Source organism: Ambystoma mexicanum, chromosome 1q, assembly GCF_040938575.1.
Source record: "Ambystoma mexicanum isolate Mex_15411 chromosome 1q, UKY_AmexF1_1, whole genome shotgun sequence".
NCBI classification, from domain to species: Eukaryota; Metazoa; Chordata; class Amphibia; order Caudata; family Ambystomatidae; genus Ambystoma; species Ambystoma mexicanum.
In genome coordinates, this window is record NC_090922.1 from 1,344,603,302 (window position 1) to 1,344,618,658 (window position 15,357).

The 15,357-nt window shown below is 46.8% G+C and overlaps 1 protein-coding gene across 2 annotated transcripts in view; it reads left to right on the top strand.

Moving 5' to 3' along the window:
- Positions 1–2,177: 2,177 nt before the first annotated feature.
- EPS15 (epidermal growth factor receptor pathway substrate 15) overlaps positions 2,178–15,357 on the top strand; it is a 1,698,287-nt gene continuing 1,685,107 nt past the window's right edge. The window contains exon 1 of one of the 2 annotated variants that reach the window (XM_069642214.1): positions 2,178–2,309. In XM_069642214.1, coding sequence (XP_069498315.1) covers positions 2,283–2,309 — 27 coding nt within the window. In that variant the 5' untranslated portion in view covers positions 2,178–2,282. The remainder of the gene's footprint in view (positions 2,310–15,357) is intronic. The other variant, XM_069642213.1, reaches the window with a different exon arrangement.

Consider the following 15,357-nt stretch of genomic DNA (forward strand, 5'->3'; position numbering starts at 1 on the left):
TCCCAACCCATATCCGAAAGCAGTCCATCTCCTTTCTGAACTCGTGATCGTACTCCAGCCATGCGTCACCTCCAAATGCTGCGTCTACCTTCAGCACCCTCTCATGATAGGCAACTAATGCTACCCCGTCTTCCGGGAATTTTTGTAATATAATTGTAGTCATTATGGTGAAGGCCGACATCCAGTTTTCAAAATTCCTTACTACTGGCCCCTTTTTAAGTAAACTTTTCTCGTCCTCCTTCATGTCCTCTAGGGCCACATTCATCCCCCTCTTTTGACAATCTAACAATGTAACGATATCGATCAATTCCTTCCTCCATATTTTTTCCTTTACTTTGTCATTTATGTACCAAGCCATCGCTTTCATGTGCATCTTTACCCATGGTTGGCCTGCCATATTTCATCATGAGTGACCCCCCATTTTCTGCCGCTGCCACCGTCGGTGTTGCCCCCGGTGGTGTGACCCCTGCCACTATGTTTGGCCCTGCGGTGCACCTTGTGGTGCTGGGATTATTGGTGCCCCTTGTGGTGCTGGGACCGGGGTATCCCTGGGTTCTACTGGTGCCCCTTGTGGTGCCGGGACCGGGGTTTCCCTGGGTTCTGCCCCTGCCCCCCATGCCCCTCTCTGTTTTTCCCTGCTCACCACTCCCCTCCATTTTACCCAAGCCCTTAGATGATCCCTTTCTTTGTCATCACTGCTTGCTTCAGTTGAGGAACTCCCTTGCTGCTCCTCCCTGGATCCCTTCCCCCCTCTGTTCTTCTTGTCATTGGTTCTGGGCGATTTACCTGAAACCGTGACGCAATTTTTTAACATTTTTACGATTTTATTCCCCACATTATTATTCACAGTACCTTTCTTTTTATCTTTTTTCTTTTTCTTGGTCGGTGCCTCTGTCTGTTCCTCTGATCTCTTCGACTGCGCTCTTCCCCTTTTCTGTCCTTGCGGTACCTCGTCTTTTCCTTCGCTGCTGCTGGGCTCTATGAACAGCAGAGGTGACGTTCGTTGTCTTCGCCCTTTCTTCTTTCTGCATTCTCTCCAGCACCCATTGTGCCCCGTATTCCTTCTCTGCCTTTCTCGCCCATTCTGAGAATTCTTGGGCCCTTTTTGCTCTTCCTTCCGCCATCCTTCTCGTCTGAATTCTGTCAGCCACGCTTCCCGTTTGACCACAGCGAAAGTCCTTTGTTCGTTCACAGCTGGTACTTCTGGGTCGCTCCTGCTCCGGCACCGTTGGGCGACTCGTAGCCATTGCGTTTAGGCCGAATTCCGAGAGGTAGGAAAATGCGTGAGCCCGCAAGAGCAAACCTTTTTCCTTCCCCGTCTCCAGGCACTAAGAGCCTACCCGAGGGAGGTGAGCTCTTACCTGGTTTGTGCCGCCTCTCTTTTTCCAGGCATACTTATACCCTAGGCCTTTTGTTCCTTCCTGGGGGCGGCCGGGTTAGCCCCCCCCCCAACCCCTTGCTGTTACATTTTGCACCTTCCCAGGTGCTGTTTCCTGCCCTTCCTGGGCTTTTATTTCTTGTGGCGTCGTTCGGACGCCCCTCCCTATGCTTTCGCGTTGTTTTCCCCACCCCGCGCCTAAACTCCCAGACCCTCTATCGTCCCGCATTTCATGCGGCCCGGGGCCTGGGTCACATGCTTTTGGCGGGTGTCACCCACCGAGCCTCCTGCACACCCATTCGTTTCAATGGGCCTCTCACCCGCCAAAAATAACATTGGGGCTTTACACCCACCTTTGCGACACAAATGGTTGAGAGCTATGCTGTAGCAGGCCTGTGACTTGCCATCATATCATGAATTGTGACTTAAATATCATGGCTCAGAACTGTAATGCAGCAGTGAAGCAACTGTAGTGATTCCCCAAGGACACTATCTGACTGAAAGGCTGTTTTCCACCATTGTGCGTCACCTGATTATTAAAACTCTAAACCACACTCAGTGCCTGTGGTCATTATGCCACAACAAAATGCCATATCATCTCATAAACATGCACACATCGCATTTTACAATGCGGTCCATCCGTTAAAATATTGCAAGAATGACATGTGTAGTGAAAAGTGTGGGTTATTACATAACCGCGATATCTGTAATGTAGAGATGAGGGCATTATCCTGAGACTTGCTTCAGGCCATCGACGGCAAACCGTCGGAGGCGGCGGCTGTGCTCCAGCGCCGGGTTTTGCAGGCTGCCTCCTCTGGGAGGAGAAGTTGCTGAACTTTTGTTACTCCCCGGCCCTCCCTCCTCCCTTACAGTGCATGATGGGCTACATGGGACGGGAAACAGCATGGCTGCCAACCTCTCGCTGACACAGGTAACCTCTCTGCCCCGTCCGAGCCCTCCTCTGTGCTGCTGGGGTCCGCTGTGAGTGCGGGGCCTGTCGCCCCGCCCGAGCCGGGGGCTCGCTTAGGCGCGCGCCTCCGACCCAGTGAGCAGAGTGGGATGTCCGCGGGTTTCGCTTTGGGCGTTAGCTCCAGCTTCTCTCTCTCTCTCTCTCTCTCTACAAGACTGCGAGCGTCGTAATTACATTACGCCTCGCATTTACGAAAGCTGCGGGAACTCCGGTGGGATCTCTTTACCCCTCGGAGTTCCCGCAGAGTTGGGGTTCTGGCTAATGGGGTTGGTCTTGGCCCCAACTTGTGTACAATTAATTGCGGACAGGGAGCCAGTGCTGCGAATGCGGCTGCAGGGTAGACGGAGGAAGCGCTGTGTCTTTCGGTATGGGGCTGAACGCACTGTTTTGTCGTTTTGTTTTGACGTGCACGCCTACACCTGGGAAAGGAATACCCAAGAGTGCAAATGTGAGCATGAGAAGACACCGCTGTGCACGAGAATGAGGGCTGCTTCTGGGAGTGGAGAGAAACAAGGAAAATGTCAACGTTTTCCACACTTAAAATTTCGAGTAATTTGCTTTCAACAATTTGTAAATCGCTTGAATGTTTCAGTTGGAAATCCAGCGCCTGCTGTCACTTCTCAATCTTTCAAGGCATAAATAACATGGGTGGGCCCTTAAACCAGTCAGTCTTATTGTATGTGCCAACGTACTATTACGTACTGAAAGTTGTGGACACCTACACACACTTGGAAATAACTAACACCAACCCCCTAAATGCAGGTGATTAAAAAGATAACCGGTACACGGTTTTGCATTGCACATTACTTCGAAGCTCCTGTCAAGTGTGCCTTGGTTGAATTTCTAACTGCTACATGAGAAGGGGTCATATACCATGTATTTGAGCTACTTCTTGTACCGTGACTTTTTATTGCATTTTCCATCCATCTTATTTCAACTTCTGTCTTTACACTGCATTCAGTAGTTTACACGTATTATTCGTTTTTATTTAAAACAACTAAGATTTAACGTTCTGTACTAAAAACAAGCCTGCCGTCCAAATGTTTAAATGGGATTAACCACACTCCCGCCATGTTTGGAAAATGTCATTAACTTTTTGTGGGTTTTTCTTGAAAGAGCAAGCACGAGAATGTTGTGTTTATAGCTTTAAGTTTTACAATTTTGTAGATGTGCACTATTTGGCAGCACGTTACATGCGCAATTGTTGGCAGGTTGACCCAATGCAAAAATCTGAATTTGCGCACTCCTCGCCCACTCCCAGTTGCCCGTATTTGTTTAGACGTCAATACAATCCAGTCCTAGCGTCTTAAACGATGTGACACTTGTTTATTCTGTCATCAAATGCCCTTTACATTTTTCGAAAGAATACCATTGTTTTGGTATCTGGAATTCTTTGCTTAGAATTTGTCAGAATAATGTTCGTGCTTCTCTATTCACGTACACAATCTTTGGTGAAACTTGATCAGTGAGCTTGAGCAGATCTGATAGTATTTTGTAATAGTCCTAATGCATAAATACGCAGTAGGAACTGTAGTATGTAAGGTCCTTTTGACAAGTCATTTTTCTTTTTTTTTGTCGGCCTCAGATAAACCGAGACCTTCAAAAATCGGGTTTAGAGCCTGCTATCACAGCCACCCGAAGTGCTGGGAACAGCCGGCTAGCGAATATGCATGCGCCTTTGAGGCCTTTAGTTGTGAAAGCGGGCAAAATACCCACAACTGACTCTTTTGGCAAATGTGGCTAACATATCTTTACCGTAGGTTCTATTTTCAATAAATTACAAGTTAAAGCATTGGCTTCACTGTGAGAAGAAAACAGTTTTCTGTTTTGTTGTGTACGCCTGTTTAATATTTTGCAGAATATTTTTGACTGACTGGTGCCAATAATAATGCCGTTCCAATATCAGCCCCCAATCTAGACAATAGAACACACCCGTAGTAATAATGACATCGTTCTGTGTTTAGCTGCCTTCCTTTCAGCTGAAGTAAACAGTGAGTCATTCTGTTCGGATGAGATGAGAATTCGACTCTCACTTGTGTTTGAATATATCTCTCAGTTGCACTGTGTTTGGAGGCCAGTTCTTCATGTATGATTATTTTTTTTGTGTCGGATTGCATTTTCACAACTTGGGGGTTAATGCTGCTATTTTTCTATTGGCTGGCGAGTCCTACCATCACATGATGCATGGAATGAACTTGCTTTCTTTTGAAATATGTAATTTGTGACAGTTAAGTACAACATACTAAAGCACCGGTGGAAAAAAAACGTATTTGTGTTTTGCTGTACCGTTTCACTTAATTGCAATGAATGACTACTTTAAAAAAATATAAATGGATATGGCTACAAAATAATCCTTTTGCATAAAGCTATAAAAATACAATTATTTACATTTCATCATCGCAGACTAAAACCACATCAAAACAACAATATAAAATACACCCTAAATAAAACGACATCCCCTCCAGTTCATACTTAGCAGGCCTTGCAAATACTTAAAAATCCCACTAGACCTGCAGGACTTATTCCTTAGTTTACATACTCGACCTAAGAGAATTGCACTTGGCCCAGTGTGACTGATAACTATTTACCAGTGCTTTTTGTAAAATGGTGCATGTTGCCATTAGCACACCTCATATTTCGTGCAATGCTGCCAACCATGCTCAGTGACCTTGTATTGACATTTACTGCAAACAAAGTGCGTTTGTAGTAAAAGGAGAATTTTTTTTTTTTTTTTTTTTAAACATCCCCGTTCTCAATAGCAAGGTCTGAGTATCATGGAAATGGTATTCACCCTTCATAAGAACTACTCCCCATAATCTACCAAGTTAATTCCAATGATCGCATATATTATACATTATACCATAGTCTTGCATATCCAGAGAGGCTGAATCTTGTCTCAAACATGCCCAGTTGTGGCTGTAATAACCATCGTCTGCCATAATTGTAGGCCAAACCTGGTCAGATTCAATCGCCTCAGATGATGAGCAAAATCGTTCGCACCCTTTATATATAGGTCAGCTGCGTTCTCACATGCAGTAAAAACATGTCTGCTAGTTTTTACGAAGTTTGCACACAGCCAACATAGTCTCCTTTCTCTAGATACCCTCTGCCATGCACCAAGGTATTCCATCACCGGGAGGATGTTTAGCCTCAAATACAAAATAAACCGTCTCAAGGTATGTGGGCACACTTTAGTTAAATAACTACGCGGCTTTTCAAGTTCAAAGTGCGGTGCTTCAAACTCCCCATAATGTTTTTTGGATGAAGAGTAAATGGATCTAACTGTGTCCCTCATATGTGATTTTGCCTTAAACTGATAAGCGTGGTTTCCAATCTCATGGTCAACGGAGGCCAACCAAATATTTTCTAGATAAAGTCGCATAGATCTAGCTAGGTCTCTGTCTGCTTGGTTAGCTTTGCGAAAACGCAAATAAGCCTCAAACACAAGTAGGATTCCAGGGTTTTCCACGCAATCCGCTTGACAATTTATGCTTAAGTACAGTTTACTACGCATCACTTTTTTCAGGTTGTGCAGTGTAGTAAGGCCCAACTCCTTTAAAAAAAAAAATATATATTTTCCAGTACAGTTGGAAAAGTCATCAACACATAACACATTTGTTTCCATCCCGCCCCCCTCCCCGAGATGAACATGCAGTATTTATCCAGGGTAGGCCATTTGTTGTCCTGTGTACTAGTTTATGTCCAAAAGCTTCAGGACACCATTTGAGTCGGTAAACCTCTTTCAAAAAGGACAAAACGTCACCCCAATCTTTTGTGGAGTAAGAGTCTATTTTTGACAGGATACGAGCCCCTCTCTAGCCCCAAAAATTCCCACACCTTGTGCAACCAGTCCTGAAGAGATGTTATCTCGAGCTCTGCGCAATGAGCAACATAGTGGCTAGTGTCAGCACCAAACGGGCCTTCCTCGGCATCTGGGTTCCACCTCACTCCCTCCAAGCCCAATAACACTTCCTCCGGGGGAGTTCCTGCCATCCTCCCCAAAGGTTGTTTTTAGTGCCTCCTCCACCTCTTCCCAAAAAGGACACCATCTTGGGGCATTTCCACCATATGAGTCCAAGTCCTGTTGCCCCCACATCCACTCCAACATGTCTTCGAGGACACTGGCTATATTTTGTGTAAAATCAATTTATACCAGCATCCACGGAGTTGGGATGCCTACAGCAACTTCGGACCAAGCTTCTACACCTTCTTCCAGTCTTCCCTAGAATTGTCCTTACCTATATTCTTCTCCCACTCCCCCTTTTTTTTCACATCCTCCTCTTCAGATCTGCAAGAGTGCCTGGGGACCACTCCGGTGGCGACAGTGTATGATACAAATACCTTTAACATGTATTCCCACAATGCCCTAGGGATTTCGTCGTCAAAGATCTTATACAGGTTTGAAATGAGGCCACTTGCCCCGTCCTGTGGTGTGAGGAATTTCTCGAAAGCAGTGAACTGGCGGGTCGCTGCTGCCTTCCTTCCTGGATGTAAAACACAATGTCTACTCTGACAATACCTCCTTTTCACCCATCCTGATGCATAGTTTATATTCGACAAATGATTTGACCGTCTGGCCCTGGAACATACCCCTTATCTTCCGACACCCCCCTCCTTCCCTCGGGAGAAAGTCCATGGTTCCATTCCCAGCGTTAAGCCTGGGCTCCGAAAGATAGGCGTGAATAATGAAGGAAATGTCATAGTGCCAAATATTGTGGCTAATGTGTCAACCATCCGCTTGGTTATGGCACTCGAGTAGATGAGTGCATCCGTACTGCTTCCCCATCCAGCGAACCTTGCGATTTGTTAATCCTCAGCCCTGAGACTGCCCCAAATTCCGTGAGATTCTTTCTTCATGCCCCCAGTGACGCCTCTGGGTTTGTGAGGGCCAGGAGCATGTCCTCCACGAATGCCGCTACTTTATGCTGGACTCCCCCTTCCTCCCCACCCCCCCACCCTCCCAAATGGGATCTGCCAGACTTTTTGAGTCCTGCAGTCCCTGGAGTAGGGGCTCCAGATATATTGCGTAAAGCAGGGGCAAAAGTGGGTGTTGGGCAAGAATTGAGAGCCTTCACAGCCTTTGTCCTCTTGGTTTTAGGTAACCCACCTATTGGTGTAGGTCTGTACTACACAAGTTGGTAGTGTGACTGAGCAGCCAGACTTATCTCGAGGAGTAAATGTGAGCTGTTGAATTGAAATTCACAAATGCAAGTATTCAAACACTTATATTCAAGGTTTTCTAGTAAAATAATTATTTATTTAAAGGGATAGTCCATTAAAAAATTTTATTTAAAAAATAGATAGGCAACATTAAAAAAAAAATGCTAGCACTTTTTTTTAAAAATCTTCCTATGTAAAATTTTGAGCTATTCAAGCTCAAAATTCGCAAAAGCAAGCACATGGGCGCATCCATTTTGTGAAATAGATGCCCGCCTGTGCTGGCTTTTGCTTTTGCAGCACTAATGAAGGAAAAGCCAGCCAGCTGTAGCAAACAAAAGCTACCGCTGGGTGGCCTTTCCTTCATTGGTGCTGTACGCGGAGGACGGGGACCGGAGACCAGAGCAGGAAAGCTGCAGCTGAATCTCGGTAAGTGCTATTTATTTATTTTTTAAAAATAAGCACTAGCTGCGTTTTATTTTTCTAAGTTTTCCAGGCTGGAGGAGCCCGGAAAACTTAGAAATAAAACCGCAGCTTTAAAAACGAAGTGACCGCAAACATAAATACAACGTTGTGTTTGAAAACGCTGCGGTTTTCCTTTCCAAGTTTCTCAGGCTCCTCCGGCTTGGAGGAGCCTGAGAAACTTGGAAAGAAAAACCGCAGCGTTTTCAAACACAACCGCGTTGTGTTTCTGCCTGCTGTGGCTATCACTTTGGGTCTCCGGTGCTCCCCAAGGGGAGCACCGGAGACCCAAAGTGAAAGCCAAGGCAGGTAGAAACACAACGCGGTTGTGTTTACATGCCGCAGTGTTTCTGCCTACAGCTGATTTCCCATTTCGGGCTCTCGGGCTCCCCACGGGGGGCCCGAGAGCCCCAAATGGGAAATGCTAAATGCTGCAGTGTTTCTGCCTAAATCTTTTACTCCCCACGGGGGGCCCGACAGCCCCAAATGGGAAAGCAGATTTAGGCAGAAACACAACTGCGTTGTTTCTGCCTGCCTTGGCTTTCACTTTGGGTCTCCGGTGCTCGCCTGGGGGAGCACCGGAGACCCAAAGTGATAGCCACAGCAGGCAGAAACACAACGCGGTTGTGTTTGAAAACACTGCGGTTTTTCTTTCCGAGTTTCTCAGGCTCCTCCGAGCCAGAGGAGCCTGAGAAACTTGGAAAGAAAAACTCGGAGGAGCCTAAGAAACTCGGAAAGAAAAACCGCAGCGTTTTCAAACACAAAGTTGTATTTATGTTTGCGGTCGCTTCAAAAGCGACCGCAAACATAAATGCAACGTTTTTAAAGCTGCAGTTTTATTTCTAAGTTTTCCGGGCTCCTCCAGCCCGGAAAACTTAGAAAAAAAAAACCGTAGCTAGTGCTTATTTTTTTTTAAAAATAAATGCCACTTACCGAGATTCAGCTGCAGCTTTCCTGCTCTGGTCTCCGGTCCCCGTCCTCCGCGTACAGCACCAATGAAGGAAAAGCCACCCAGCGGTAGCTTTTTACTACAGCTGGCTGGCTTTTCCTTCATTAGTGCCGCAAAAGCCAGCACAGGCGGGCATCCATTTCACAAAATGGATACGCTCATGTGCTTGCTTTTGCGAATTTTGAGCTTGAATAGCTCAAGATTTTACATAGGAAGTTTTAAAAAAAAGTGCTAGTATTTTTTTTTTTATGTTGCCTATCTATTTTTTAAATAATGTTTTTACTGGACTATACTTTTAAGTCAGTTTTAAATGAGCATTATTTAAAAAGGGCAATGTGCAACAATAAACATACACTCTGAAATACATTCTCAGAATCAATTCAAACAAGTAGATAGTCTTTAGAGATGCTTCATACACACTTCCTACACCCTGAGGTGGATTCACTATCTAGGACAAATTCTGAGGTTGGCAGAAAGGAAAGGTTAAAGGAAGGAAAAAGAGGTTAGACAGGTTCTCGGAGCATGTGAGCACTTTTAAATCTTCCAATTGCGTCTAGATAAAAACCTTTCCCAGCAATATTAGTTAAAAACAAATGGTTCACCTATGAGGGACAGTAAGAATCGGTCAATGGATTAGAAGAGTCTGCAGGGAGCCGGGAAAGCCAAAGTCAATTGGAACAAAGTCTACGGAGCTGAGGCACTTCTTAGATAGAAAAAAAGTCTCGCATAAAGTTAGTTTCTTGAAGAAAATTACTGTTGGGCTACACACTTTTACACTTGTAGAGTTACAATCAACTCTAGAAAAGAAGCTACTGCAAATCCAACTGAGAAGAGCAAGCTACAGACCATGAGGTGTGTACCCCAACGTCAGAACGGTACCTTTTGGTTAGAAGAGGCTCCAGCTGGGCTTCTGGTTGGTTGCAGTGATGCAGATCCTGTGTTCCTGGTCCTCAGTCATGGGGACAAGAAGGACAACGTCTGAAGAACTCCTGTACAGCAATTCATAGGTCGGCGGCAGGTATGGGCGTTCTCCGGATCAGCTGCACTTTGCGGTTTCAGCACTTGGTAAATAGCACCACTGCAGATCTTGGACACTGGATGGGCTTCCTTCACTGCTTGAGTCCAGCACTCTGGTGAGGCGACTCGAGCTTGGGTCATCTTGCTTCGGGAGGGTTCTCAGGAGATTACTGGAGCTTTTGGCCGGCTTACAGACGTTGCACTCGTCTACGGATTTCTCAACGGCTGGCACTCTGTTCCAGCAGCAGCAAAGAAGTACAGCCAGTTGGGGACGGTCTTCCAGCAAAGTTTGTCTCGGGGTTAGTTGGTCCCACCAACCCAAGGGAAGAAGTCGTTCCGTCCAAAGCTTCTCTTGTCGATTTGAAAAAGGAGTTTCAACACAGCAGCAGGGCTTCACCAGGCAGTTCAATGATCCGGGAGAATGCAGCAGCCTTTTGTTCGCAGTTTCTTTGTCGGGTTGTTCTTCCTAGTGGTTGACTCTCGCTTCAGTCCAAGAAACCTCGCTTTTTTTGTTTTTATAACATTTTATTTATTTTTTTCAAAGTAATATATTCTTTACAACAATGCAATAATTATGAATTCATGATGAAGTGTCTCTCAGAATGTTTGTGGGTTGGGTGTAGGGTTGGTGCTGGTCTCCTGGCCATTGTCGGTGGTGCACATTGGTCGAGGATAGGTGTCGGTCTTGCCTTTGGCATGCTTTGGAGAGTTCTCGTGATCAGTAAAGTGGTCTACATTGGAGCCATCTGGTGAGTGGGGGTTCTCTTAGTGAGAACTGGGGATTTGGCCGCGTAGTCCATAAATGGGTCCCATATATTCAGGATTCTATTTAGGGAGCCTGTTTGTATTGCTGTGATTTTCTCAGCTACTGCTATGTCCCAGCATTTGGCCCACCTTAAGGCTATCGAGGGGCCACTTTCGTCTTTCCATAGTCGGGCCATTGCGATTTTTGTGGCTAGTTGTAGGTGATTGCATAGGCGGGGTATTTGTCCTGAAATCGGGAATGCTCCGTCTCCAGTTTCACCTATAAGGACAATTCCTGGGTCCCAGGGTATGGAGAGCCCAGTGATTTCTTTGAAATGTTTTAGGACTTTCTTCCAGTATGCCTCTGCCTTTGGGCAGGACCACAGCAAGTGGAATAGTGATCCGGGGACTGGGCAAGAGCGCCAGCAGATATCGGGGATATCTGGGTTGGCTTTGTGAATTTGAGTTGGGGTGATATAGTATCTATAGCAAAGTTTATAACCCCCTTCCCTGTTTGTGATGCATTGTGAGCTTTTGTGCATCTGGCCCATATTTTCCCCCATTCTTCCACCACTATTTCTCGCCCAAGATCCTTTTCCCACTCTATCATGTATCTTTCTTTTTTTGAGGTGTCTGACCTGTCTAGGAGCCGGTAGATAGTCAAAGTCCTGCCCCTGCTGGGTGGTGTTGTTGGCGGGAGATCCAGTGCTGTTGGTTCTCTAGAGCATTTTTCTCGGGTTGTCCTGTGGGACACCAAGTGCCTGATTTGGGTATAGCGGAATCTTTCCCGCTTCCCACTCCAAATTTTATTTTGCACCTCTCGAACGTGATGGGTGAGCCCTCTTCTAGGAAGTCGCTAGTTCTCTCCAGGCCCCCTAATGCCCATGCTGCCCATGCTTGGAAGTCCTGAAGGGGGGTTTCCCAGTAAGAATTCAGGATTATTCCAGACGGGGGTCATGGGTCCCAAAGCGCCTCCTATGCCCCACTTCCGAGCTGCGGCTTTCCAGCAATGGGTCGTTACCGCCGTGGCTGATGGGGGGGGGAGGGGCTGCTGTTTGCCTTTGGCTTTATGTTTGGTAGGTGTGGGAGATCGGGTAATGGGACCGGACACCAGGACTCATCGATTTGCCTCCATTTCGGGAGGTCTGTTTCTTGCACCCAGGAGAAGGCGTGTGATAATTGAGCGGCTAGGGTGTATCTGGCCAAGTCAGGCACTCCCAGCCCCCCCCCCTGTGGTTTCACCATCAGCATAATTCGTTTGTTAATTCGAGGACCCCCCCCCCATACAAATTCCAGTATTTTCTTTTGTAGAGCTTTTATGGCAGGGCCCGGGATCTGTATTGGTAGTGCTGCACAGTGGTATAGCCATCTGGGGATCAGGTTCATTTTGATGGCGGTAATTCGCCCAAGCCAGATTTCCTGCTGCTTCTACTTGTTTAAGGTCATTTTGCAGGTCGCTGATTAATTGCGGGATGTTGTTCGAGTACAGTCGTGTTGGGTCTTTAGTGATCTGGACCCCAAGGTATTCGATTGCACCCTTGGCCCATGGGATTGGTGAAAGTGGGGTAAGGGAATCTTTCTTGAGTGGAGAGGTTGATGGCTAATGCTGAGGACTTGGATAGGTTAACCTTGAATCCTGATAGGGCACCAAACTCCCCGATTTCTTTCCATAGTGCTCCCAGGGATATTGCTAGGTTTGTGGCAGTGATTAACACGTCATCAGCGTATAGCGCGATTTTGTATTCTTGGTCACCCACCGATATCCCCTTTATACTCTCATTTTGTCTGATTCTAGCGGCGAAGGGTTTCATGGACAGGGAGAAAACTAGGGGTGATAGTGGGCAACCCTGTCTGGTGCCACTAGATATGTGTATGTGTCCTGACCTGGTGCCATTAATTCGAAGTTGTGTGGTGGGGATTTGGTAGTTGGCCGTAACCCATGTGGTGAAGTTGGGGCCAAAGTGTTTAAGAACCGCTTGGATATAGCCCCAGTCCACCCGGTCGAAGGCTTTGTGGGCGTCTAATGAGATCACGGCCATCCCTATCTTCATTTTGTGGGCACTCTCAATTAAATTTATTGTTCGCCTGATGTTATCGTGGGTCCCTCTTCCCGGGATAAACCCTGTCTGATCTTGGTCAATTAAGAATGGGTGGACCGGCCCCATTCTTCTGGCTAATACTTTGGCGAAGATCTTGCCGTCATTGTTCAGGAGTGATATCGGGCGGTAAGAGTCAGGTAGCTCGGGATTCTTCCCGGGTTTATGTAGCAGGACGGTAATCGATGCGGCCATTGATTTCGTGACTGATCTTGTAGATGGGAAGGAGTTAAATAAGGCGGCCAGCTGGGGAGCCAAGACTCTGGCGAATTTTTTGTAAATGTTTGCGGTAAGTCCATCTGGGCCAGGGGCTGTAGATTTGAGGGCCTTGATGGCTTCGATAATTTCTTCAGCGTTGATGGGGGGCTTCCAGGGATTCTAGCTGGGCTGAACTTTTGGGGGGACAGCGCCCCCAGGTATTCTGGTAGCTTGTCTAGGACCGTGGGATCTCCGGACATTGTAGATTTATGATATCTCATTAGTTCACTAATTTTCTCCGTCTTGGAGTAGAGCAGCTTTCCATCTTCCCCATGTAGCTTGAGAATATTGTTTCGGCTGCGGATCGCCCTTAGCTTCTGCGCTAATATCCTATTTGCTTTGTTCCCTTTGTTGTAATAGAACTGTTTTGTATATGCTAGTGATTTGGCCGTCCGGTCGGCCCAATGCATTTCCCGGGCTATTTTCGTTTTCCTGGTGTAGCATGCTTTTAGCTGAGCTTCTAGTTGGACCACCTCTTTTTCCAACTTGGTTGTAGCTATGTTTGAAATTCTTCTCTGTTCCGCTCCTGCCCTGATCAGCTCGCCTCTGAGTACCGCCTTCATTGCGTCCCAGATAATGTTGGTGGGGGAGGACTCGGTGGTGTTCTCCTTAAAGTAGTTGATTATTGAGTCCTCCATTTCGGCTCTGATGCTAATGTCTAGTAGGAGGGAGTCATTTAGTTTCCAATACCTCTGGATAGGGTTTCTTTGGCCTGATATGGCTAGGTTCACGGAGACTGGAGCGTGATCAGAGATCATGCAGGTATGGATTTCTGAGCTGTTAACACATGGAAACATTATTCCAGAGATTAGAATGAAGTCTATTCTTGAGTAGCCCTTGTGAACATTGGAGTGGTGCGTGTAGTCTCGTGAGTTGTCATTATTTAGTCTCCAGACATCTACGGTCTCTGTTTCTCTGAATAGTTTGGCTAGGGATAGGGCCTGTGTAAAGTCTGTGCTTGTGGGGGGGGGGCGTTTTGTCCAGCTGCGGGTTTGGCATGGAATTGAAATCCCCACCGATGATCAGGTGGCCTTCGCGGTAGGCTAAGATGGTCAGGAGGATGTCCGCGATGAAGCTGCCTTGGGATGTATTGGGGCTGTAAATTGTAACGATCGTGATGGGAAGCTCTTCGAAGAAGCCTTTGAGTAGGAGATAGCGGCCCTATGGATCTCTCCTTATTGTGATCTTGGACAGCGGGACTTTGTCGCTAAGTAGTATTGTTCCCTGATGAGGCGAAATAAGCTTTTTTGAATCTCTTGAATTTTATGCGGTGTTCGTCTTCTTTTAGTAGATGGGTTTATTGAAGTAGCACGATGTCGCCGGTTAGTTGGCCCAGTCGGTGTTCCACTGATCTGCGTTTTCTTGGTGAGTTCATCCCTTCGATGTTCCAGGAGAGGATTCTTATTTCGTTTGTATCAGCCATCGCCTGCTCTGTTGTGTTGAGTGTGCCTCATGTTTCGTTCCCCCAACCGGTGAGACTAGAAGCGGCTTTTGTGGTTATATTGAGGTGGTATTTCGCTTGTTGTTGTTATTGCATGTTGCGGTGAAGTGCAAAAGGACAGGGCTGGAGATGATTACGGACCATAGCTTTGGGTTCGTCCTTTTAGTCCCATTTCCCCCTCCATCCCCCCCCTCCCTCATCCTCCCAACTTTGAACTGGTAGGAGAAACGACCTCCTACTGCCACTGGGGAACTAGTGGCACCAATACGCTTGGTGTTGGCCAACTGGGCCGCCGAAATGAACTTTGGCAAAGCTCTGCCGCTGCCCGCGCTTTTGTTCGAATGTTGGTGAGAATTGAGGGCTAAAGGGCCTCTGGGCAATTGCCGGGCACTCATCCCATGTCACCGTCTTTCTTCGGAGGGCCCCTGAGTCTGCGTCGTCTGTTGGTTTTTGACCACGCTCCCCCTGGAGAGTTGGCCCGTTGAGGGCGGTTTGTTTCTTCGGATTCAGAGACCCCCTCTGCTCTTCTTTGGCCCATGAGTTTCTCTGCTTCTTTCATCGACTGTATTCGTCTGTGTGATCCCTCCCTTCTAAATTTTACTGAAGTGGGGAATCCCCAGTGGTTTGGAATTTGTCTTTTCTTGCAGCCAGACTGTTAATGGCCGCATGGTTTTCTGTTTCTGGAGAGTTGAGTTCGCTAGGTCTTGGTAAAGTGAGATCGTAGATCCCCGGAAGGTAATCTGTCGCATCTGCCTTGCTTCCCACATTATATCCTCTTTTATTTGGAAACAGTGTATCCTAGCTAACCCATCTGGGGGGAACGTGGATGTTTTCCTTGGGATCGTTCTGTGTACCCGGTCTAACTCCAAGGGGGAGTTGTCCGGT